Below are 26283 nucleotides of genomic sequence, written 5' to 3'. Positions count from 1 at the left end.
GAAGCTAGAAATCAATAACAGAGGGAGAAATGCAGAACACAAAAATATATGGAAATTAAACAACGTACTCTTTAACAACCAGTGGGTTAAGTTGAAAATCAAAAGGGAAATTAAGAAATATCTTGAGGCAAATGAAAATGAAAGTACAATATAAGAAAACATGAGATGTGGCAAAGGTAGTAATGAGTGGGCAGTTTGTAGCTCTAAATGCTTACATTAAAAAAAGAAGATAGATTTCATATCAGAAACTTAACCTTAAAACTGTAAAATATACTCCCCCGGCCCAATGGCAAGGCTGGCGCGTCAGTGATGTGAAACAGGGCTCAGGCTTGTCCGGCCCCCGGCCGCAGCCTATTACACCATCTGCGGCGGCAGCCGCTGCAACTCCTAAAGCCTGACCAGACTGGGAGGGAGGGAGGCAGCTCGGCGGGGCGGGGCGGGGCGAGCGGCGCGGCCGGATTCATTCCTGTGGGGCGCGGGGTATGGAGGAGCTGTGCGGCCGCAGGCGGAGCAAGGCGGCCCGGGCGGCGGCGAGGACAACGGTTTCCATTTGAAGGGGGCGGCCCGAGCTCGAACGGCCAGCGGAGGCGGGCAGACTAGCCCCCGGGCAGTTTGGCCATCTGGTTGTCAGATGTTAGAAGCAATAGGACAGAACATACTCACCGTGGTTATATATTCGTTTTGGGTGCAGTGATTAACATAGAACTTTGGTTTCTGTAACTTGCCTGTGTCGATAGAGTTAAGCTGGATCTTTGCTTTGAAAGATAAATAAAGCACAGCCTCTCAACTGGACGTAAATGGATCTAAAGACAGCAGTATTTAACGCAGCTCGGGATGGCAAACTCCGGCTTCTCACCAAGTTGTTGGCAAGCAAATCCAAAGAGGAGGTTTCCTCCTTGATCTCTGAAAAAACGAATGGGGCCACACCGCTCTTGATGGCAGCCAGGTATGGGCACCTTGACATGGTGGAATTCCTCCTCGACCAGTGCAGTGCCTCCATAGAAGTCGGGGGTTCGGTGAATTTTGATGGCGAAACAATTGAGGGAGCTCCCCCTTTATGGGCGGCTTCTGCAGCAGGACATCTGAAGGTTGTCCAGTCTTTGTTAAATCATGGAGCATCTGTCAACAACACGACTTTAACCAATTCAACTCCTCTTCGAGCTGCCTGTTTTGATGGCCACCTGGAAATAGTGAAGTACCTCGTAGAACACAAAGCTGATTTGGAAGTCTCAAACCGACATGGGCATACGTGCTTGATGATTTCATGTTACAAAGGACATAAAGAGATTGCTCAGTATTTACTTGAAAAGGGGGCAGATGTTAATAGAAAAAGTGTTAAAGGTAATACTGCTTTGCATGATTGCGCAGAATCTGGAAGTCTGGACATCATGAAGATGCTTCTTATGTATTGTGCCAAGATGGAAAAGGATGGCTATGGAATGACTCCCCTTCTTTCAGCAAGCGTGACGGGTCACACAAATATTGTGGATTTTCTGACACACCACGCACAAACCAGCAAGACAGAACGTATCAATGCTCTAGAGCTTCTGGGAGCTACATTTGTGGACAAAAAAAGAGATCTACTTGGGGCTTTGAAATACTGGAAAAAAGCAATGAACATGAGGTACAGTGATAGGACTAATATAATTAGCAAACCAGTACCACAGACATTAATAATGGCCTATGATTATGCCAAGGAGGTAAACAATGCAGAAGAACTAGAAGGTCTTATTGCTGATCCTGATGAGATGAGAATGCAAGCGCTGTTAATTAGAGAGCGTATTCTTGGTCCTTCTCATCCTGATACTTCTTACTATATTAGATATAGAGGTGCTGTCTATGCAGACTCTGGAAATTTCAAAAGATGCATCAATCTATGGAAATATGCTTTGGATATGCAGCAGAATAATTTGGACCCTCTAAGCCCAATGACTGCCAGCAGCTTGTTATCTTTTGCCGAACTGTTCTCGTTTATGCTACAGGATAGGGCTAAAGGCCTGCTGGGCACTACTATTACATTTGATGATCTTATGGGCATACTGTGCAAAAGTGTCCTTGAAATAGAGCGAGCTATCAAACAAACTCAGTGTCCAGCTGACCCATTACAATTAAATAAAGCTCTGTCCATCATTTTGCACTTAATTTGCTTGCTAGAAAAAGTTCCCTGTACTCTAGAACAGGACCATTTCAAAAAGCAGACTATATACAAGTTTCTTAAGCTCCATCCAAGGGGAAAGAATAACTTTAGCCCTCTTCACCTGGCTGTGGACAAGAATACTACATGTGTAGGGTGATACCCTGTTTACAAATTTCCATCTCTGCAAGTTACGGCGATACTAATAGAATGTGGTGCTGATGTGAATGTCAGAGACTCCGATGACAACAGTCCCCTACATATCGCTGCTCTGAACAACCATCCCGACATCATGAATCTCCTTATTAAATCAGGTGCACATTTTGATGCCACAAACTTGCACAAACAAACGGCTAGTGACTTGCTGGATGAGAAGGAAATAGCTAAAAATTTGATCCAGCCCATAAATCATATCACATTGCAGTGTCTTGCTGCTCATGTCATAGTGAATCATAGAATATATTATAAAGGGCATATCCCAGAAAAGCTAGAGGCTTTTGTTTCACTTCATAGATGATAATTTGACTGTATTTTAGCTCTGCTAAAGCACGACTTGGTAACAGTTGTTTCATAAATGAGCACTGTTGTGACAACACCAGCATTCATTTAGCTTGATATCATCGTGTTCTCATTGGCTAAAGCATTATAAGCATCAAATTTACAGGATTGGTTTCCCAGTATTTAATATCAATATGCCGTATAATATACTGTTTGTGAATTACTGCAAAATTTAATGTCATATTCAGATCTCTAAAATTGTCTGCCAAAGGCTTATCCATTCTGGTTTTGTTTGCTGTTGGGTGTTTGAGATTGAGTTAACTCTTTTTCAGTGGTATCTTTATATCTACTGGTTAATGAATTTTATACAATTGGAGGTCTTTTTTTCCTGCTTTTTTGCCCCTCCAAGCTTCTCCCGTTTTCACTTTGTTTTTGATTAACGGTTTTTACTATCTTTTTTTTTTTTTTTCCTCTTATGAAGCCTTGCTAGGTTGTACAAATTTTATGGACTTGTTACCATTTGCAGTTACCATAAGTGCTTTAAGCTCTCTATGCACCGGCTTAAATTTGACTGTTGTATGTTAGCATATTTTCTATGCAGCAGTTGGTCGACTTCAACTCAGAATACTGTTTTCTTAAGTTCATTATGAGGTTCATTTTATGAAAGTAGTCTGTAGTATGATTATTTTTAGAGCTACAGATTAGCAGTCCAAACTAAAGCTTCTTTGTTGTTTTTCTGTTTTTTTTCCTTCACATCTGAGGTTTCTTCCTTTAATCCACTGAAATTATTGTGTGCTAAATTTGGGAAACAAATCTATTTTAACTCATTAACCCAGTTGAAATTTAGTCCCTGTCATCTAAATATATCATGCAGTAAAAGGAAGAGTTTTTATAGTGTCTTTCATGCTACTCCAGCGTTGTCCTGCTTGTGCTGATGATGTGATTAGGTGTAGAGAATGTGCTTAAATTTAACCTCAGAATTTATCACACAGCTTAATGAGTCACATTGAAATATTCAGTAATGAAACTGCAAGTGACTTTTAGTCACAAAAAGAGCTAAAGCATGTCAGTGGCATGATGCTTGCCAAGCCAGATCTAGGCATCTAGGATAAAGTATTTTAGTATGCAATTTACTGCCCTAGTATCAAAGGTCAGTAACAGTGTTCTTTCTTTCTTCAAGCTTAAGTATACCTTTAACAGATACCTTGCATGAATTACTTTGGTGTCAATTATTTGTCATCATAGTTAAACACAAAAGGTTGCAGTGCTTCCTATTCCCTTACTGAAAGTTAGCTTTTTGTTTTTTGTTTTGTTTTGTTTTTTTTTTAACAGCTTTGCTAATGCCACAGAAAGGGCTCTTTTAACTTAAGAAAGTATAAGTGAAAAGTACTAAAAAAGATTCAGGTAATTATCATTCAGCACTTTATTGTTATTCAGAATAAAATTTATGATGGCATATTTGCCCTGCAGTTGTCTTAATGAAATTGTTCTGAATAAAAAGCTCTATTGATTTCAGAGAAACTCAGTTTCCCTGTTAGTTTAATGAGCTGGATCACTCAACTTAGATTTTTGTGTTGACATTTTATTCTGAGGGTTGATGGTAATGGTATTTAAGGAGTCTTCATTGCAAACAGTCATATTAGGTTTATAGTAGTTTTTATTCAGTAAAAAACTTGTAATGAAGAGTAGTAAAAACATAAATTAAAGAACATTATACTTACTTTTTGGTTAAACAATTGAGATTTAATATTTTAAGAGATATCCTTACCTATTTTACTAGGTGGTACATTTAATTTCACCATTGTAAAAGGTAGATTGGGTATAAATGGGCATTCTCAACTTTTTGATGAGGAGATTTTAATATCTTTTTACCATGGGCAAATTTGATTAAATATTTGAGCTGCCATATATATTAGGAGTATTTTAATTTGTGATTTAGATGAATATTCTAGAAATATCAAACATCAATATTTTGAAATCATCTGCCTCTCATCTTGTGTTTTAAGTATTATATATGCACGAGCTACCTTTTTTTCAGGAAAACTTTTGCAAATACAGTAAATCTACATTAGTTGGTCTCAATTTTGGGGTAAAAGATGAACAATGGGATTTTTAAGTCATTTAATATTTCCCCTTCCTCTTTTGGAAGGAGGAAAGTTTGTGTGTTCTTGTAGTAAGGCATATTTTACTCTATTGTACAGGTGAATTCAAATTGTTCAACCCTAGCATAAAGTAGGATATCTACAAATAGCATTTTTCCACTACTAAAAATGCATGACTTAGGACTTTTCCTCAGTCTTGATAACTGAAAACCTTTATTTCAGTTAAGATTCAGTTCTTGCCTTTCTGTTTGCTTTTTCCCTGAATACCATTGGGAGGTCTTAAAAAATTAGTTGGTTTAATAACTCAAAATTGTCCATAATTTTGTTAAAGCATTTGGTTAATAAATGGGATCTCAGACACTGATAAGACCTTCTTCAGAAAATAGTCTTCAAAATTTTTGTGAGATTGAATAAAATACTTAAATTTGTGTTAATGTGTTTGACCACAGATGAGCCATTTTAATACTTAGTGAGCTAATTGTTCTGATTTGAGTCAAACTACACTAGCATGGTGGTATTGGGTAGAGTTAATTTGTAAGTTTTGATTACATGCCTACAAAAATGCCCTGTTGAGGCCTGCTGAATTTTAGATGTTTCACTGTTGATCATTGGTAAATGGTCATTTTATTCAGATTGGATTCCAGTCTGCTTTGTAAAGACAAGTGGATTATAGATTGAAAAATAGTCATTTTCTTGTGTTTAAATCTAACAGGGGCATAAGCCCAAATCAGCAATAATTATTATTTTGAAGTTAAGCAATTGCATACTTATAAAGTGACTATCTTAAGGTGTAATGTTTTAGAGACCCCCATCTGCTGTGACTTGGGAAAATTGTTTAGATTACTATATTTGAAAAAGTAGCTCTTTAAAATCGTATTGCCCAGCAGAAACCTTAGACTTAATTTATAGTTATAATAATCCTTGTAATGAGTTTTCTCAGAGTTGTGGGGTCCAGATGAGATAATAACCATATTCTTGTACACTGTAACAATGGCATTATTGCTTGGAACTTGAACCATTCTAGATATAGATATCAAGGAAACTGAAATTAATTGGTCGTCATCTTTTTCTTTTTTCTTTTTTTCTTTTCCATCCTCATATATCACAAAACAACTAATTTCTCTCCCTTTTGTCAGTTCCCATTGTGTATCTTTCAAAAGAAGTACTGTATTCAGATGCCAGCCAATGAATTGTCACACAATGGAAAATGATATGCCACAACATTTATTGTAAGGTTTAATAAAATTAAATTTGCACCAAAACAAACAAACAAACAAACAAACAAACAAACAAAAATATAAAGAAGAAGAGCAAACTAAACCCAAGGCAAGCACAAGGTAAGAAATAACAAAGATTAGAGTGAAGATAAATGAAATAGAGAGATAAAAACAATAGAGACTCAACAAAACCAAGAGTCAACTCTTTCAAAAAATAAATAAAATTAACAAACCTTTAACTAGACTGTCAAAAAAAGAGAGACAACACAAGCAATGAAAGCCAGAAATGAATTGGAGTCATTACTAATGACTTCAATGAAATAAAAAGGATTATACTATACCATACCAGAGCCAGATAAAGATACCAAAAGAAATTAATATGACAGGCTCATGTATCTTATGAATATACATACAAAAATCCTTAAAAATACTAGGAAACTTCTGGGGCAAGATGGCAGCATAGAGAGGTGTGGAATTTAGTTAGTCCTCTAGAGCAACTGTTGAATAGCCAGGAACAACTAGTAAATAGACTGCAACAACTGTTGGGGTCGACCAGTGACTGGACATACATTGTACACCAGCCTGGAATGGGTGGAACAGCTGAGATCACAACATAGAACTGTAAGTAAAACTCCCCACTCTACAAAGCTGGCACCCCTCCCCCATCAGCATGGCAGATTGTGCTGAAACACTTCCCTGTGGAAAAAAGAAGCAGATTACCTGGAGTGAGGGAAAGTAACTCAACCAAACTTGAATTGAAGTTTTAATTAATAAACTTGGACTACTGAATACAAGCTATAAGCACAGATAAACATGGAGCAAACAGGAAAGGAACCTGAGGTTCCTCCTGGCAGAGAGGAGGCAGGGCTGATGGGGAAAAAATATATAAATAAATAAAAACAGAGGCTTATGGAGACAGATGAGCTTAGAATACTGGAAAATGGCTATGTCCCCAAAAAAGGGGCACAGAGAACCAGGTACAAACACTGGTCAACTGGCAAAACCTGAGGGCTGGGGACTGGCTCTGACAAGAGGCTTTCTCTCTTTTTCCTTTTTTTTCCTCTCATTCTAAGTAGCTCATTAGAGAAAGCCTCAGGCATTTTCAATTGTCAGCACTGGCCCAGGCAAGGGTGGAGTTAACAGAGTCAGAGAGACAAAGGAGGAATTCAAATGTAGGCTATAACTCTGTAAAGGGTGTATCTTTCCTAAGAAAAGGGGGATGGGGCCCAGCTCAAGTGGCTGCCCTCTCACAGAGAATTCTGGCTTCAGGGCCTGGGGTGGGGGGAACCAGAAACAACTTAAGCTTGACTTCTGTCTCCCTCAGCCTTTGGCCAGGACAGGTTCCACTGAGAATTAAAGGGACTACACCTTTTTACACCAGTGCGGAACTGTGGGTTGACAAGTATAGAAAAGCACAGCATCTAGAGGCCTCACAGGTAAGTCTGACAATCTGCTGGGTCTCATTCTCAGGGAAACATCATACTGAATACAGCCTCTTCCTGAGACCTGGGCCCATCTGGTCTGGGAAAATCTGATTGGGGTAATCAAGGAAACCAGATGCCTAGACAAGAAAGTATTATAAATCACACTAGGAAAAGGAACAAACTTACACTTCAACTGAGATACAGGAATTGAAACAACTAATTATTAATCAAACAAATTTCCTAAATCAATTCAAAAATCAAATCAATGAGTTGAGGGAAGATATTGTAAAGAGATGAAGGCTATAAAGAAGACATTAGACAAACATAAGAAGAATTCAAAAGTTTGAAAAAACAATGGCAGAACTTATGGAAATGAAAGGCACAATTCAAGAGATGGAAAACACAAGGGAGACATACAACAGCAGATTTAAAGAGGCAGAAGAAGAGATTCATGAACTAGAGGACAGGACATTTGAAATCCTAAATACAAAAGAACATATAGGGAAAAGAATGGGAAAATATGAGGAGGGTCTCAGGGAACTGAATGACAACATGGAGCAGATGAATGTACATGTCATGAGTGTCCTGGAAGGAGAAGAGAAGGGAAAAGAGAAGAAACAATAGTGGATGAAATAATCACTGAAAATTTCCCATCTCTTATGAAAGACATAAAATTACAGATCCAAGAAGTGCAGCATACCCCAAACAGAATAGATCCAAATAGACCTAAATCAAGACACTTAACAATCAGATTATCAAATGTCAAAGACAAAGAATTCTGGAAGCAGCAAGAGAAAAGTGATTCATTACGTACAAGGGAAGCTTGATAAGACTATGTGTGGATTTCTCAGTAGAAACTACGGATGCAAGAAGGCAGTAGTATGATATATTTAAGATACTACAAGAGAGAAACTGCCAATGAAGAATTCTATTTCTGCAAAACTGTCCTTCAAAAATGAGGGAGAGTTTAAAATATTCTCAGACAACACTTAGAGAGTTTGTGAACAAGTACCTGCTCTACAGTAAATACTAAAGGGAGCACCACAGACAGGAAAAGACAGGAGAGAGTGCTTTGGAGCACAATATTGAGTGATTGAAGCACGATAATGTAAGTATACTGATCAAAGATGACTGTGAGTAGGGTTGAAAGAGAAAGGTTCAGGCCATGTAGGACATCAGAAGGAAAGATAGAAGATAAAGACTGGGAATGTATAACTTAGTGAAACCTAGAGTGATCAATGACTGTAATTAAATGTACAAATATGTTTTTACATGAGGGAGAACAAATGAATGTCAACTTTGCAAGGTATTAAAAAATGGGGTGGTATTGGAGAAAAATACAATCAAAGCAGACTAAAGTCTATAGTTAACTGCAACATTTTAATATGCTTCCGTTAATTTTAACAGATGCAATATACCAAAGCTAATTGTCTGTGAGAGTGGGATATCAAGGGACGGGTGTGGGATTCTTGGCATTGGTGGTGTTGTCTGACATTTTTATTGTATTTTATTTTTTATTTTGTTGCTTTTTAATTGTCATTTTTCTTTCTTTTTACTTTTTCCACCTCTTCCTCTTTCTTTGCAGAAGAAATGGAAATATCCTTATATAGACAGTGGTGGTGAATGCATAACTGTGATTATACAGGGAACCATTGATTGTTTACTTAGGATGGAAGTATGATGTGTGAATTAAACTATCTATAAAGTAAACAGAAGGATACAAGTGCTGGAGAAAATGTGCAGAAAGGGATGTACCTAATCACTGTTGGTGGGAAGTAGAATGGTGCAGCCCATCTGGAAGGCAGTGTGGCAGTTCCAAGGAAGTTAAGCATGGGGTTGCCATATGGTCCTGCAACTCAATTATTGGGTGTATACTTGGAAGAACTGAAAAGAGGGATATGAGTGGATATTTGCACAGTTGGGTTTATGGTGTCAGTATTCTCAATTTGCAGTGTATGGGGGGGTGGCCTGAGGGTATATTACTGATGAATGGAATAGCGGACTGTGGTGTATACATACAATGGAATATTGAGCTGCTACAAGAAGGAGTGAAGTTGTAAAGTGAATGGACATTGAGAACAGTATGTTGAGTGAACTAACCAGAAATGAAAAGAAGAACACTATAATGCCTCACTAACACGGGCTAACTATAATGTGCAAACTCTGATAATTGAGTCTGAGAGCAAAGGTTATCAGGAGAAGGCTTATTGTATAGGTTCCTAAATTGTAAGCTCTTACAACAATTACATCTATTCCTGAATTGTAATGGTTATTTCTAAATTCTGAGATGAACACTTTGCGTATAACCTGGCTGGTCCCTGGAAGTTTGGACATCTGTATGACACCTGAGACTCAGAGCCAGAGTCTGGCAGCTATGAATTTCTGCATTATCCCATATGACAAGTGTTAAGGAGTCTGAAAAAAGAGATCATACTTCAATTAGAGATATGAAGGAAATGGGCTTAGTTAGGACTCAGGTAAATCAGACTAAACTGTAAAGGATGATATTGATGGTATTTTTAAAACTTCAACTTCTGTGTGAGACCAAAGGAAGAGATGATTATTAGGTGCAAAATCTATATTTTTTGCAACACACTATATAATTAAACTTGTATGGTCAGTTTATTCAAACAATATAATTACATGGAATGTTGAATAGGGAGTGAAATCTGGTTGGTTTGTGTGTCAGTTTGGATATATTATGTCCCCCAGAAAAAGCCATGTTCTTTAATGCAATCTTGTGGGGGGCAGATGTCTTAATTAGGTTGGAACCCTTGGATTGGGTTGTTTCCATGGAGATGTGACCAACCAACTATAGGTGACAACTCTGATTGGACTATTTCCATGGAAGTGTGGCCCGACCCATTCAGTGTGGGTCTTAATTAAATCACTGGAGCCCTTTAAAAGCTTAGACAGAAACGGAGCTCCATGCTGCAGCTAAGAGAGACATTTTGGAGATGGCTGTTGAAAGCAGACTTTTGCTGATGCTTTGGAGATACTAGCCCAGAGTTCATCCCAAGAAGCTAAGCCCAGATATTTTGGAGAACGCCATTTTGAAACACAATCTGGGAGCAAGCAGATGCCAGCCATGTGCCTTCCCAGCTAACAGACGTATTTCGGATGCCATCAGTGTTCTTCAGTGAAGGTACCCTATTGTTGATGCCTTTTTTGGATACATTTATGGCCTTAAGACTGTAGCTTTATAACCAAATAAACCCTCTTTAGAAAAGCCAATCCATTTCTGGTGTTTTGCATAATGGCAGCATTAGCAAACCAGAACAGATTTTGGTACCAGAGAAGTGGGGTGCTGCTGCTGAGTTAGCAAATACCAATATGTTGAAACGGCTTTTTAAATGGATAAGGGGAAGATTCTGGAAGAATTGAGGGGGGCTTGATAGAAAAGGCCTAGACTGCTTTGTAGAGACTGTTGGTAGAAATATGGACTCTAAAGATAGCTCTGATGAGGACTTGGACAGATATGTTGAATGTGTCATTGAAAACTGGAAGGAAGATGATCCTTGTTTTAAAGTGGCAGAGAATTTGGCAAAACTGAGTCCTGGCATCAGATGGAATGCAGAATATGAAAGTGATGAGATGGGCTACTTAGCTGAGATCTCCAGACTACATAGAAGATGTAGCCTGGCTTCTCCTTGAAACTTATAGTAAAATGCAACAGGACAGAGATAAGCTGAGAAATAAACTCTTGGGTACAGAGAAACTAGAAACTGATAGTTTGGAAAATTCTGGGCTTTCAGAAAGTGAGACTCCAGAGGCTACAGCCCCATGTGAGGATTTAATCAAACATGGAACCCAACCACCATTCAGTACCAGCCAGGATTGGAGATGGAGTTATCCAGAAAGGATTTGTGGAAGTCCTATTTTCTGATGGTTTTAACCCTGTAAACTGCATGCCAAGCCTACAGAATTTTTGTGAGATCTGTATAGGCAGAACCACTGCTGGTCTGGACTGGAGGGGATGGAGAAGGAACAAATTGAAGGAAAATTTCTTCAAAGACAGAACAGTGGAATTTGAGGACCGGAGTCAGGAAATCTCAAGCAAGTAGAGCAGAGCAATGAATGCACATGGATAGGGTGAGTTTGGCCTGGAGGTAGAGGGTGGGCCTTCTGCCGTGATGCTCAGGAAGAGTGCTGCCACCCCAGGCCTCAGAGAGGGTGGAGCACATTCCCTGGGGATTGGGAAGAGCCTGGCCACCACCTCACTGTTGTGAAGGGGTTGAGCATGTGTTCTGGAGATAGAAGACACTCTGGGTGCTCCCCCAGTGTTTGAGGAGGGTGGGGCCGAGAAGAAGGTGGTCTCCCCAATGCATGAATTTTGGAGCACTCATGCCAGCATTTGGAGAGAAAAGGACTGCTGTAAAAACCTTTGGAAAGCATTGGATTCCCACTCTCTCAAGCCCCAAGGATAAAACATCACTCTATAAATGACTCTCAGACTTTGAAATCTAATGGAGTTTGCCCTGCAGGTTTTAGGAACTGTTTTGGTCCTGTGAACCCTGTTTTCCTTACTGTTTCTCCATATGGCAATGGGAATGTTTATTCCATGACTGTCCCTCCTTTGTATATTGGCAGCAGATAACTTGTTCTAAGTTTCGCAAGTCCACAGTTAGAGGGGAGTTTTGCTTTAGGACAAGACCACACCTGTGATTGATTTGGATGGATCTTGTATTTATCTATTGCTACTGAAATGATTTAAGTTGTTGTGATATTGTGATGGGATGAATGTATTTTGTATATAGAAAGATCATGTCATTTTGGGGTCCAGGGGGTGAAATGTGCCAGTTTGGATGTATTATGTCCCCCCTAAATGCCATGTTCTTTAATGTAATCTTGTGGGGTCAGATGTATTAGTGTTGATTAGGTTGGATCTTTGGATTAGGTTGTTTCCATGGAGGTGTGACCCACCCAACTGTGGGTAATACTTTGATTAGATTATTTCCATGGAGGTGTGACCCCACCCATCTAGCCTGGGTCTTGATTAGTTTACCGGAGTCCTATAAAAACTCAGAAACAGAAGGACTGCTGCTCTCACAGTCTTCAGAAATTGGCACTTCGTTGGCTTATGACCTCCCTCAGAGTTTTTCCCTCCTACCAAGATCAGCTTAAGGCAAAAGTGCAGGATCCTTTCTGTCTTTTCTGAGCATGCATCTTGTCCTGGGTATATGCTTGTGGCTTTAGGAATTTCCCTACTTACAGAGATGCAACAGCCCCCCTCCCCTTCATCCTGTGATATACATTTCCCTCCTCCTGGTGGCTCTATTTTATGTCTTGAATCCAATAATTGTTTGTCCCAGGCCACTGTGATTTGATACATATAGAGAGAGATAGATAAAGATGGATTCAAAAAGAAAATACCTTTCTCAGTCTTTGAATATTGATCTGTATTAGTGTTCTCCTTCAGGGATTATCCACACCATGAGTTGGGTGAATAGCTCCAGGCCAAAGCATAGAGGGTTCTTTGATCCTTTCTGGACATGTCTTTTGTCTTGTGCATGCATGTGTGGCCTTAGGAATTCCCTCATTTACATTGTTCCAAATGTCCCCTCTTCCCTAGGAAACATCCCCATATCCTGGGCACTGCACTGTATATCCTATAGCCAGAATTCCCTTATTCCCAACAGCACCAATTGATGGCTCTCCCACAGCATTCTGTAGAAGAGCTTGGTGATCTACCTTCCACATGTATGGCAAGTTCTGACATAGTGAGACAGTCAGATCACCACTAGACAGATTGAGCCAGCCATACCTGTTCCCTGTATGTGTGTGAAAATTGCTCTGCTCCCTTTGGAACCAGGCTGGCTCAACACAGTGCTCGTGAAAGCATGTGGGAGGGGCCAGTCAGGGTGCCCTAAGATCCTATTGCTTTTAAGTAGCTTTTATCCTGATTCATCACTCATGCCATTACTACAATCCTTTAACTTTTTCTAGAGCTTTTAGAAAGATGTTTCTGACAATTCTTGTTAGTTGTTCAAAACTTCTGTAGGGGGCTGGAGTCCTGGAGCATCTCACTCCACCATCTCAATCAAGGTGTGCTCAATTATATTTTAAAGAAATTTAAATTGTCATACAAAACTCTTTGTATTTACCCATGTAATTTTTATTTCTAGTGCTCTTCATTACTTTCTACACATTCAGATTTTCATCTGGTATCACTTTCCCTCTGCTTGAAGGACTTTCTTTTTTATTATAATGCGGGTCTGTTTGTGATAAATTCATATAGTGCCTGTCTGTAAAAGTTTGTATTTTGCTTTCATTTTTTAAAGTTTTATAAAACATTTAATTTATTGATCTTTTTTGGGGAATTTGATGAATCATCACTCTATTATAACTGAGCCATTAATCTTGTAGCCTCATCAACATTAACTGATTTGTTTTCATGATGCTGCTGAGGAATTAGCTGTTTCTGCAGAGGTTCAAGGGAAAGGCCTTTTGAGATGTGTGCAAGTTCCTTTATTTATCTACAAAAGCTTTATTTACTCTAACTTTTTCATCATTCACAATGTTTATCTTCTTAAGATTCATGGTAACTGGTTTTGCTTTATTTTTATTCTTAAGGTTTTTTTGACTGGCTATGTGAAATACATTCCTAGACTTCTGCCCTCTCAGTTTGTTCTTGGTCATTTTCTCTATTCCACTCTGGTTCTTCCATATTCTAGGGACTAGTTCTCCTGTCTCCTTCCTGACTTCTTTTTCATTTCTTTTTACTTTCTCCATTTTCTCTCCTAACTGTGTGCACCCTCAAGATCAGTTTCCAATCCTTCACTTGCTCTCTCCTGCTCTCCTATAAGTTACTCTCAGGACTTCCTTTCACCTCTTTGTGAATGGGTCCTGCCTTGAAACCTTTTTTTTTTTCTCTGTATCATTAAGCTCATATATTCTTTCTTAGAAATATCTCTCAAATATGTCTCTCACTAGTTCTTCAATACCCGGGTGCAGCTAGCTACTCACGTCCCAGGTTACGCCATCTGCATTTTTGAAAGATATTTTTGCTGAGTTACATATTCTGGATTGATAGTTTTGTTTGTTTGTTTTGTTTTGTTTTGTTTTTTTCTTTTTTCATTACTGTAAAGATGTTGGTCTATTGCCTTCTGGCTTGTATGATTGTTCTAACCAAAATCTGCTATCATTCTTCTCTTTGTTCCTCTCTACATTATATGTCTTTTTTCTCTGGCTGATTTTAAGATTTTCTCTTTCTTACTGGTTATAAGTGATTTGATTATGATGTACCTTGGTTTGGTTTTCTTCAAGTTTTTTTGTGCTTGAGGTCCATTAAGCTTTATGAATCTGTAAGTTTATAGTTTTCATCATGTTTGTAAAATTTTTGGTATTATATCCTCAAGTATTTTTCTTTATACCCCTCCTTTGGGGACTCCAATTACAAATTTATTTTAGAGGTCTTGAAGTTGCCCTATAGTTCACTGATGCTCCATTCATTTTTCCCAGTTTGTTTTTTCTATGTGTGTTTCATTTAGAATAATACGTGTTCCTATGTCTTCAACTTCACTAATCTTTTCCTCTGCAATGTCTAATCTGTTGTCATCCCATTCCAATATATTTTTTATCATAGGCATTTTCATCATTGGAAGCTCAATCTCCATTTCTCTACTTTACCAGTTTAATCTTTCTTCTACCTTCTTTAATATATGGAAAATAGTTATATAATATCTCTTTTGATGTCTTGGTCTACTGTGCCAGTTTGAATGTATTATGTCCCCCAAACCGCCATTATCTTTGATGTAATCTTGTGTGGGCAGATGTATTAGTGTTGATTAGATTGTAAATCTCTGAGTGTTTCCATGGAGATGCGACCCACCCAACTGTGGGTGATGACTCTGATTGGATAGTTTCCATGGAGGAGTGGTCCCGCCCATTCAGCATGGGCCTTGATTAGTTTACTAGAGCACTCTATAAGCTCAGACAGAAGGACAAGCTTGCTACAGCCAAGAGGGACACTTTGAAGAATGCACAGAAGCTGAGAGAGTAGCTGCAGATGAGAGACAGTTTGAAGACAGCCATCAAAAGTAGACTCTTGCTCCGGAGAAGCTAAGAGAGGACAAACACCCCAAGAGCAACTAAGAGTGGCATTTTTGAGGAACTGCAGCCTAGAGAGGAACATCCTGGGAGAAAGCCATTTTGAAACCAGAACTTGGAGCACACGCCAGCCACATGCCTTCCCAGCTAACAGAAGTTTTCTGGACACCATTGGCCATCCTCCAGTGAAGGTACCTGATTGTTGATGTGTTACCTTGGACACTTTATGGCCTTAAGACTGTAAGTATGTAACCAGATAAACCCCATTTATAAAAGCCAATCCATTTCTGGTGTTTTACATTGCAGCAGCATTAGCAAACTGGAACATCTACTAATTCTGTGATCAGTATAATTTCTGGGTCAGTTTTAATTGATCGATTTTCTCCTCATTATGGGTTGTATTTTCCTGCTTTTTACATGCCTGGTGATTTTTTATTAGTTGCCAGATATTGTGGATTATACCTTGATGGGTGCTGGATATCTTTATATCTCAATAAATATTCTTCAGCTTGTTCTGTGACTCACTTATGTTACTTGGAGACAGTTTGATCCTTTTGGGTCTTTCTATTAAGCTTTGTTAGGCAGGGCCAGAATAGCCTTTAGTCTAGGGCTAATTTTCCCCTATAAATGAAGCAAAACTCTTGATTCCCCATGAATTATGAGATTTTCTACTGTGCTGGTTGGAACAGACACTATGCCTAGTCCTCCCAGGACTGTTATTACTAATACTTTCTTCCTTCCCTAGCCTTAGGTAGTTTCCTCACATACATCAGCTTATCAGTTTTCAGCTATTAATCAAGAGAGATCATGTGCAGATCTCCAGAATTCTCTCCATGCAGCTCTCTCCTCTCTGTTGATCTTAACCTGTGCACTCTAGCTGCTTTGGCCTCCATGGGCCACATCCTAGGTCCATTTCCTCAATTTGAGGACACTTCTGGCCTTTGTCTCAGTACCCCTCCACAGCACAACCTAAAAACTTTCTCCAGGTAATAAGTTGGGACTCTCTTGTTTGTTTCCCATCTCTCTAGGATCACTGTCCTTTGTTGCCTGATGTCCAGTGTGTTGGGAATCATTGTTTCATATATTTTGTCCTGTTTTATAGTTGTTTTAGGTGGAGAGTAAATCTACGCAAGAGGTGGGAAGTTCCATCTACCTGGAATCTTTTAACAGTATGAGATCATATACATGAGAGTCCCTTTGAAAATAAAATCAATACCCAAATGACTATTTGTTGTAGTTCTTTTAGTAATAGGCCAAGTGTATATCAGTTTTACCTATTATGTGTATATATATTTCCAAAGGATATATATATCCATTAGTAACTGCATTCATGAATCAATGCTAAACACAATAGAAGTATTAGTATCATTAGAAACAAGCACTTAATATTCCCATTACCATACATCTGTGTTAGCATCTCATCTGAAATCACATGAAACAGATACAATTTTGCACCCTCCCTTCCACTTTCCCTGATTTCAGAGCCCTTCTCTTACTACAAAGCAGCTCACATTCCCAAGATATCTGACAAGACAAGACATTGTGGTTTCCTTGTACCTGGAATGGCCCTTCCTGGTATATTCCCAGACTCTGCTGTTACCTCTTCATCCATCTTCCAGGGAGACTCACCTCTACCTGGCATCATTTTTTTTTTTATTAACTCCTAGGTAATAAAGACTAGGATGAATGACAAATTGTGGTGTCAGTAACCTATAATGATATGAACCATTTATTGAGCATCTACTGTGTTCTAGGTGTGCTATATATTTTCTCTAATTCTCTTATAACTACTAACCATAAGAGGGCCTTGGGGGTGGGGATCAGAGAAGGCTTTGTAGAAGGGATGCTTTCTAAATTAAGTCATGAAGGATGAGTAGGAGGTAATGAGATGAGGCATGGAGTGGGGCAAGGAGCAGATGTTCCAATAAGAAGGAAAGGCATGTGAAAAGCCTTGTAGGCAAGAGAGAATATTGCTTGTATGAGGAACTCAATTAGTTCAGTTTTGCTGAAGAACAGAAAAAGTGGGGAAAGAGTATGGGGAGGTAGGGGGGAGGAAGATGTTAAAAGATGAGAGGAGAGGTAAACAGATCCTGAAGGGTTTTGTGAATGATACTAAGGAGTTTTTTTTTTTTTTTCTTGAGGGCAGCAAGAAATTTCCTTTGCACTTTTTGGCATATTACTTTAGTTAGAGTGAGGAAAATTGATTGAAAGTAGCAAAACTGGGTTGTGCCTATGGAGGTAGAGAAAAGTGTAGGTTGACATCCTGTCAGATTTGGCCATGTTGCTTAAAGGACCAGTTGTTTTACACATGTAAATTTTATTTAATGTCTTTTAAAATTCAAAGAAAAAAACAATAAACTATTTTGACGTAATTAAAATTTTTGTTTTAATAAGCCTTTGCTTTGTAGATGAGGAAAAATTATATATATGTCTAAATAAACATTTAAGTAAAATTTGGGGCACTCAAACCCCAAATAAATTCTCATTCCCCAAACTTACTTAGATGATGTTAACTTTATTTTAAAAAATGTTTTTTTCCAATTCTGTGATCATATTAATAAAGGATCTATTTAAAAGGGTAATTTTGTTTTGAAATAGGAGAGAGGAAAATGCATTCTGCAATAATGTCAGAGTTTCCAGAGGAAGATATTGTGAACTTGTTTATCTAAACACATTTTATTTGGGGTTCAGTATGAATTTTCAATAGGTGTTTTCAGATAAGAGAGCAGTAGTTCAAATGCAATTATATAAACAAAAGGATCAGAGGGGAATTATCCCGAAGGGTATAAAATGAACCAGGAGCTTTTAGTATGGGCCATTACAGCTTCAGCTCACCAATGCAAAGTCAGGTAAGTGTCTATATAGAGAAGGCTTTGGGAAATGAAATGTTCTTGTTCTAATTTTCCTTCATTTTCACTGTTTTAGTATTTATTCAAAAGTGGCCAATGCTGAGTGATAATTTGCTTCAATATGCTTTAAAATTTTTTATTATTGCTCCAAATTATTCAGTGGTAGGTGAAAGTGAGTGAACTACATATGTAAGGATAAGAAAAAAATCCCATTGACTTTAAGGAAGAAGCCCAGACCGCCTCTTTATTTTAGTCAATTTCTCACAGATCCTCAGGGAGATCTTGAAATAGAATTCTGTTCCTTAAATCTTAGACCACCATTCTTCCTACTAGGTCAAAACGTATCTGTTTTACATAGAATCATAGAGATAGAAGTTAAAATTAACATATGTGAAATTAATTATTTCCAATCACAAAAACCCAGTTGCTGGGCGTTTAAACAGACAAGAACCCCATCATCATGGTGGGTGAGTATTCTACATAATTTACTCAGTGATATTTTTAAGATCCTGCAGAGGATCCTGTAGTTTTATGGCTCTAAAATAATGGAAACAGACACCACACCATAGAGGGAGCTCACAATTGTGAAGCATCTGAGAAAATAGGACTCCATAAGGAAAGAATTCTTGTGTTTGCTTCCACTAATTCAAATACCTGAAATCCTCCCAGGGATGCTTGAATATGCTGCCTTTTTTTTTTTTTTTTTTTTTTTTTTTTAAAGTGTTCACTAGAAAACCCTTAGTATTTAACTCTTACTATTGAAAAGTCTTCCTAAAATGGGTTAGTCCACTTCCTTTTTTTTACAGAAGTTAAGAGTAGTACATAAAAGGAAATCTTTAGTAATTGTGGATCTGGAAGACATAATTTGGACTCTTTCAGAATACTTAAAACAATCTATTTTCATTGCTTGTGTTAATATTTATCTCCTCCACTCAACTTAACATCCCTTAATATCCATTTATGTCTCTCAGTTCCTAGCTCAGATGTTCAGCATATGTTTATGTAGTTGAACCGCATTTCTCATTCTAGGAGTACAAGACTGGTCAGAATAACCACTTTTCCCTGAAAGTTGACATGTAAAATAAAACCCTGGAAACCTTTTAAAATGTGGTTTTCTTTTTTTCTTATGAGTTGATAGAAGACAAAATTTTGGTAAACTGATGCTTTATCTGGATAATTGAGGTTCCAGTCAGTGGAGGTTTTAATATATTTAGTTTAAAAAGGGCATTGGGATATGATTGACAAGTTTGAGAAAATCTTGATACTTTTTTGGTGATTGAATAAAAATGTTTGGTGGATTATAATTTATATAATAGAACTAGCAAAAATATATGTGTATTTTCTATTCTGGCAATGATACTTGAGAAGAAAAGAAGTCTAAATACACCTAGCTAGTTGTACAATATTTTTAAGACAAAGAAATCTTACTCTTTGAGGTGATCAGCTTACATCCAGAAGTCTGAAATTTGATAACCCTTTTTCAGTAGCAGAACTAAAATAATTATGTCATTAAAGTATCCAGCTCCTTCTGATGGCTAATGGATATTGAAAAGGCTCTCCATCAGACAGGCTGTATTGAAATGTGTATTCTGCTTCCACCTGAGGCATAGCGGACCCTCTATTTTCTTCCATGCAGCCAAAACTTACTTAACTTTCTCGGCTAACCCACAATGGATTTGTCATTCATGACTGGATTATTCTCATTGCATTTTTTGCCTCAGCAATATTTTTTGAAATAATAAGATCAATTTGTTTTCTGTTCCAGCCTTAAAGGAATATCCTATGGGTTGAGAAGAAGGGTTTCTAGATTTCTGGGATAGCCCTTTATTAACACTGTAATTTTTGTTCACATTTTCTGAACTTTCTCCAGCTTCACTGTGTCTCCTTTGAAAGACAATGAGTAGAACTATTTGCAAGATTCCTGGGAAATTGCATTTGAATGATAGTGAAGTTTGGTTATGTTTTTCTTGGTTTCTTTGCCCTTCCTGATTATGGCCAGTTTGTTGGCCTTTTAGGCTACTTAACCAAAGTTTTCTGGAAACTATGGCTCTGGGAAGGCCTTTCCTGAAATGTTGACTCATTTCTTTTAATAATAGATCAGGCATTTGATTATTTTTCCATTGAATGAGTTGTTTTACACTTGGTAGACATATCTCTGCTGCTTTTCTGCTGTGGTATTTCAGGCTTGCCATTTCACTGCCCAGGGGCAGCTTAGTGGCACTTGCAAACAGGACTTTCACTATGTGAGCCCTTACACTATGGGATATGTGGATCATAGCCACATCTAAATGTATAGTGAACGGTTATTGAGAGTATTAAATATGTAAAAGCCCCTAATATAGAGACTAGCATATAATAGGCATTCAATAAATGGTAGCTTTAATTAGTATTAATGGCTATGTATATATATCATAGCTCTTTTCAAGTGTCCCTTCTAAATGTCCTGAAAGGATATATATAATAGGTTGTTTAATTTTGTCTTTGATTTAGCATGACTGCTATCCTCCTGATCTCCATGGTTTTTGGCCTTGCATGTGGGCAAGCAATGTCTTTTTGTGTTCCAACTGAGTATATGATGCACGTCGAAAGGAGAGAGTGTGCTTACTGCCTAACCATCAACACCACCATCTGTGCTGGATATTGTATGACACGGGTAAATAGTTCATCTCACTTCTCTTAGTTATAAATTAGATAAACCTAAAGTCATCATATTCCTACCCAGAAAGAAAATGAAATAAACCACAACCTCCTTCCCCAAATCTAACAGTTAACTGTCTCCTTAGAAGTAGAGCACACAGGTTACAATATTTTGTGGATATACTAAACAGTGGGTACAGATATTAATGTTCTAACAGTTCCACTTACCTTAGATTTATTTAAACCTTGTCTTGTTCTCAGGATCAAGGATAAAACAGAGGGGAGTATCAATTTGGGACACTCTGTGGGATTCTGTGTGGATGTGTTAAGTTGGTATTAGGGCACGGGGCTAAGGAATCCTCCCCTTATTCCTATTTGTGACAGAGGACATTCTAACAGCAAATATAAGAAAACTGACTTTTATCTGTTTCTGTTATCTGTATGTTTCCTAAAGTCCTATTACACTATACTCCTTTCTGTTTTTTTTCCTCCTCAGGATATAAATGGAAAGCTGTTTCTTCCCAAATATGCTCTATCCCAGGATATTTGTACATACAGAGACTTCATCTATAGGACTGTGGAAATACCAGGATGCCCCTACCATGTTGCTCCTTATTTCTCTTACCCTATTGCTATAAGCTGTAAGTGTGGCAAGTGTAATACTGACTATACTGACTGTATACATGAGACCATCAAGACAAACTACTGTTCCAAACCTCAGAAGTCCTATATGGGGGGATTTTCTGTCTAACATCAATGAGGTTGTAATTTGCAATTTGGTTAAATGTGTCTATCTGGACTAAAATGAATAAAATATCAATATATTTCACAACAGTTGTGTACATTTTGAGTGTTATGTCATTCATACACATATGTGCATTAGAGAGCTTAAGAGGCTGTAGAAAAAAGGTGAGTGAAAGAGCCTTTCAAGCTCATATGAAAGATGGTTTCCAATGAGAGGGCAGAGTGGAGTTAAAAGAGGGATATGAAATACTAATGAAAGCCAGCCTTCAGCAGGCTCTCTTAACAGCGGGCCAGGAGGTTTGTCTTGACATAGAGTAAGTTTGGGACCACTCCAGAGATGTGAGGAGATGGTACTGTAGTCAGAAACTGAAGGAACATACGGTACTAGGAAACTAGAGACAGCTGTTTCCAAAGGCTAGAAGCAGGGCTGGAATGGAGGGGAGGTGGGTGGTGGTGAGGAATATGTGAAATCTGCAATATAAATCTTTATCATAGTCATTCAGAGTCACTGGATAAAACTCCACCACAAGCCAGTAAACAATATATGAACTATTTTCTTTAATTTAATTACTCTGGTGGGCCAACTGAGCTATGAAATTATACCCTAAAAGGTCAATTTACAAAGCCTACAAAAGAGGCCACGATCATCTTACATGTGGAAGTCTAAATCCTTCAAAGTCCTTCAAGTATTAGAAGATACTTTCCAGCATTTATATCTAAAGCAACTTGTGCTGTTTGGTGTTTTATGTCATGAAAAACTAAGAGAGTTCTGAAAGGTTTTAGGGATATAGGGAGAGTGCTAAGGGGTTTAGTAGAGTTGATTCATCCTAAATTCTAATCTAAACCTCATAATATTGAAACACTATTTTTTCCAGTAAACAGACTAGGCAAGTGGCTGTTTATTTCTCTTTTCCTTCATTAGATACTCTTTCATGGGTTTGGTTTCAATAGATGTGTGAAGTGAGATAGACCTAATACTCTGCAAACTTGACCTCAAAAAAGACTATTTATCCTGTATTTGTCCATTTCTCTCCATCCACACTGCCACCATCAAGGTGAAAATCATTGTCAGCAGGGCCATTTAGCTTTGCTGTATCCCATAGCCACAGGTTGCCATCATCTGGACATACTATAAATGCCTACATGTTGAAAGTGCCCTGGAGGATGGTGAGGTAGTGTAGATAGATTAGTACCAAGCCCATCTCTACCAGTGGGGAGGGAATAATTGTACCTTTATATACAAGAGAGTCAGAAACACATTCTTTTTGCCTTAGTTTCTGAAGCTGATATTCGCATGGTCTCCAAATATCAGTCTGGGGCTTTGGGTGCTCAAATTACTTGATAGTATGGACACCTAAAACTGCAGGATTATAATATCCCCTCTGAAAACTGTCTATCAAATATAGGTTTTTGATTAATGAGTAAAAAGCCTAAGGTTTAAATTTTTAACTAGCACTGGTCACAACTGACCTTCATGGATTCTAAAAAGCATTTTCCTAGAACTTGAACTGTGGAAAGGTCAAGAAGCTTAGGAAGGCCCCTTATAAACTGTCCAACTCAGAAAACATTAGTTGAAAGGACTTCCTCAGCTTGCAGGGAGGTGGGTAGGAATGGGCATGGATATTGTGGGCTTGTACTATCATGGGCCACAGAGTTCCCTAGAGGGTGCATCAGAGACAACTCGTGTCCTCCTACTAAAGGCAATTCATTTGGAATAGATGCAAATATATATGATATTAAACTGTTTTTGTTCAGGACAGAGGATCTTTAAGACTAGATGTTGCTTGGCTGGGAAGAGAGTTTAGGGACTGGGAAGACCAATAATTACACGGATCTAGAAATCTGGAGAAATGGAAGTGCTGTTTTGGAAGGCCATAGTACTCTCCATAGTACTCTTTGGAGAATGAATAGAGAGCTTAGAAAGGGAAAGGTGAAGAATCATTGCTGTGTACCAGGAAGAACATCTTCTGAAGAGGTCTTTAAATTTAACCCAAAGTTTTAAAGGAGTCAATTCATGACAGAGGAAGTTTGGGACTCAGTACTTTTAAAAAGTCCCCCTTGTTTCTCATTTAATTTTGAAATACAGAATTCTTTCATAACTAAGTTAATTTGGGATCAATGCAGCTGCAATCTCTGCTTTTCTAAATGCCAAACTCTTTTAGGACTAAGTGAATGTACCAAGATGGGGATACTGGCAATAACAGCGCAACACTTCCTGGTAATAGGAACTTCAGGTAATAAGTGCTCTCCTTTATTTATAAAAGAAATTACTTCTTCTTCTTTTTTAGAGCAGCAAGTCTGAGTCTAAGTTCAATAAAAGTTATTTTATCAAGATAATTTCCACTCTAATCCTCCTGTTAAATTTTGGACACTTCCCTATCCTCTAATTTCTCCTGGATAATTCCTACTTATTCTTTAAGACAATTCTGTTCCATTTTCTATACTTCTATTACCCTCCCTCTTCCTGCTCTTTCTGCCTGGCTGGAATACTTCTTCCTTCTCCTAGTAGCTGCATATTGATTATTCTTTGAGGGTCCACCCAACTCCATATCTCAGCTCAAGAGATTTGGGTGGGACTACCAGGGTGGAAATGCAATTTAGACTCAGCCAAGCCTAATTGGCTAAGGGAAGGGCTTGTGACATAATCTCTTCCAGTGGCAATCAGTCCCAGGGCTCATGTAACTATTGGACAGAGTGTTTGCTCTGTTGGAATTTCAGAGCTGATAGAATGTGAGCCTGGAACAACTGCTGGCTATCTTTGGCATATCCTGGAAACAGTCTGCCTGAAAATAAACCAATCCAGAAAACAACAGGAGAGACTGAGAAAGGAGAGAGAGAGACCTATCGATATCATTTAAGCCTAATATAAAATTGGCTTCACCATTTAAAGAAGCCATTACTTTGCTTTTCTGCTTAAACTAATTAGAGTTGGGTTTCTGACACTTAGAACTGTAAAGTCCTAACTGATTTAGCATCTTTCCCAATAGGATCAGAAGACTCTCCTGACCACCTCCTATCTCCTACATGATCTCAATGTTCCCTCTTGTATCTTTTCTCACTTCCTCTTTGTCAACTCCTTCTCAGTAGGAAGCATCCTCCAATATACTTCCATTCTAAAAACAAAAACAAAAACAAAAACAAGCAATCCTCTCTTGATCCTGTGCAACCTTCTAGATATTTGCTCTTTCTCTCCTTGACTTCTTATTCCAGGTTCTTTTTGAAAGAGTCCTCTTTGTTTACCATCTACTTCTTCACTTCTCATTTTCTCCTTAACCGACTACCATTTGGTTTCCACTCCTATCCTCCCTAGAAACTGTTTTCACTAAGGTCAGTAATAATTTGCTAATGGTCCAATGGACAGGACGCTTTTTAGTCCTGATCTTCTCTGACCTCGCTGCTTCCTTAGAGGGCCCAGTGAAAGTCATATATCTGAATTCACAATGTAACACATCTAAAGCATTTATAATTTATAATCAGTCAACTTCCTGACATACCAATGAAGCTGAAATCAACATTTTCTTCTTTTCTCTTGCCTTTCTTTCTACTCTTCTTTTCCCAGATTAGGCCTGTACTGTACTCCCTTCTGACAGTGTAATTTTGCTTGGTATTGTAGGGGTGAAGATTCTAAGCATTGTGAAAGAAGGGTTACTGCTAATACGTCCTATTGACCTCTTGGACACTAAATGTGGAGCATATGAGAAACTCAGGGTTTGTATTAATTTGACTTTGAATGTCCTAAAGGAATTTACATCCATTTTAGTAAAAGAGTCTGGGTGGCAACCATTGAAAGAATGCAGGGAGTTAAGAGAGACCCTGCAGACTGAGGTTAAGAAATCTGTGGGCTATCTAATTTAACCTATCTCATCAGTTTATTTAAACAACATAATTACATGGAACCTAGAATAGGGAATGAGATTTTGTAAAACTGTACAGATTAATATAATACACAAATATATTCTAGAGTATTGGGGGTGGAATATAAAAATAAATAAATACACACACACACACACACACACACACACACACACACACACACAAACACAAAGTCCCTGTGCCGGTTTTAATGTATTATGTCCCCCAGAAAAAGCCATATTCTTTGAAGCAATCTTGTGGGGGCAGATGTATTAGTGTTGATTAGATTGTAATTCTTTGATTGAGTGTTTCCACAGAGATGCGACCCACCCAACTGTGGGTGATAACTCTGATTGGATAATTTCCATGGAGGTGTGGCCCTACCCATTCAGCATGGGCCTTGATGAGTTTACTAGGGCACTATATAAGCTGATACAGAAGGAGCAAGCTTGCTACAGCCAAGAGAGACACTTTGAAGAATGCACAGGAGCTGAGAGAGTAGCGGTAGCTGAGACAGACATTTTGAAGACGGCTGTTGGAAGCTGATGCAGACATTTTGGAGAATACCATTTTGAAACACAACCTGGGAGCAAGCAGAAGGCAGCCACATGCCTTCCCAGCTTAGAGAGGTTTTCCGGATGCCACTGGCCATCCTCCAGTGAAGGTACCCGATAGTCGATGCATTACCTTGGTCACTTTATGGCCTTCACGACTGTAACTGTGTAACCAAATAAACCCCCTTACATAAAAGCGAGTTCATTTCTGTTATTTTGCAAA

At 38.3% G+C, this 26283-nt stretch overlaps 2 protein-coding genes and 1 pseudogene across 2 annotated transcripts; 2 read left to right on the top strand and 1 right to left on the bottom strand.

The window, feature by feature from the left end:
* Positions 1 to 607: 607 nt before the first annotated feature.
* LOC119518062 (protein fem-1 homolog C-like) lies at positions 608 to 3095 on the top strand. Its single transcript, XM_037815149.1, is given in 1 exon segment — positions 608 to 3095. A coding segment is annotated over 1 exon segment (1854 nt). The 5' UTR covers positions 608 to 797; the 3' UTR covers positions 2652 to 3095.
* Positions 3096 to 13715: 10620 nt separating this feature from the next.
* LOC119518051 lies at positions 13716 to 14014 on the bottom strand (annotated as a pseudogene).
* A 6750-nt stretch (positions 14015 to 20764) lies between these two features.
* Positions 20765 to 21661, top strand: TSHB (thyroid stimulating hormone subunit beta). The gene is made up of 2 exons (XM_037815142.1): positions 20765 to 20926; positions 21407 to 21661. The coding sequence occupies exons 1-2, from the start codon at positions 20765 to 20767 to the stop codon at positions 21659 to 21661; spliced, it is 417 nt and encodes a 138-aa protein (XP_037671070.1).
* Positions 21662 to 26283: the final 4622 nt, after the last annotated feature.

Source organism: Choloepus didactylus, chromosome 2, assembly GCF_015220235.1.
Source record: "Choloepus didactylus isolate mChoDid1 chromosome 2, mChoDid1.pri, whole genome shotgun sequence".
Classification (NCBI taxonomy): domain Eukaryota; kingdom Metazoa; phylum Chordata; class Mammalia; order Pilosa; family Megalonychidae; genus Choloepus; species Choloepus didactylus.
The sequence above is the reverse complement of the archived record's forward strand: the minus strand, read 5'-3'. Positions and strand labels throughout refer to the sequence as shown.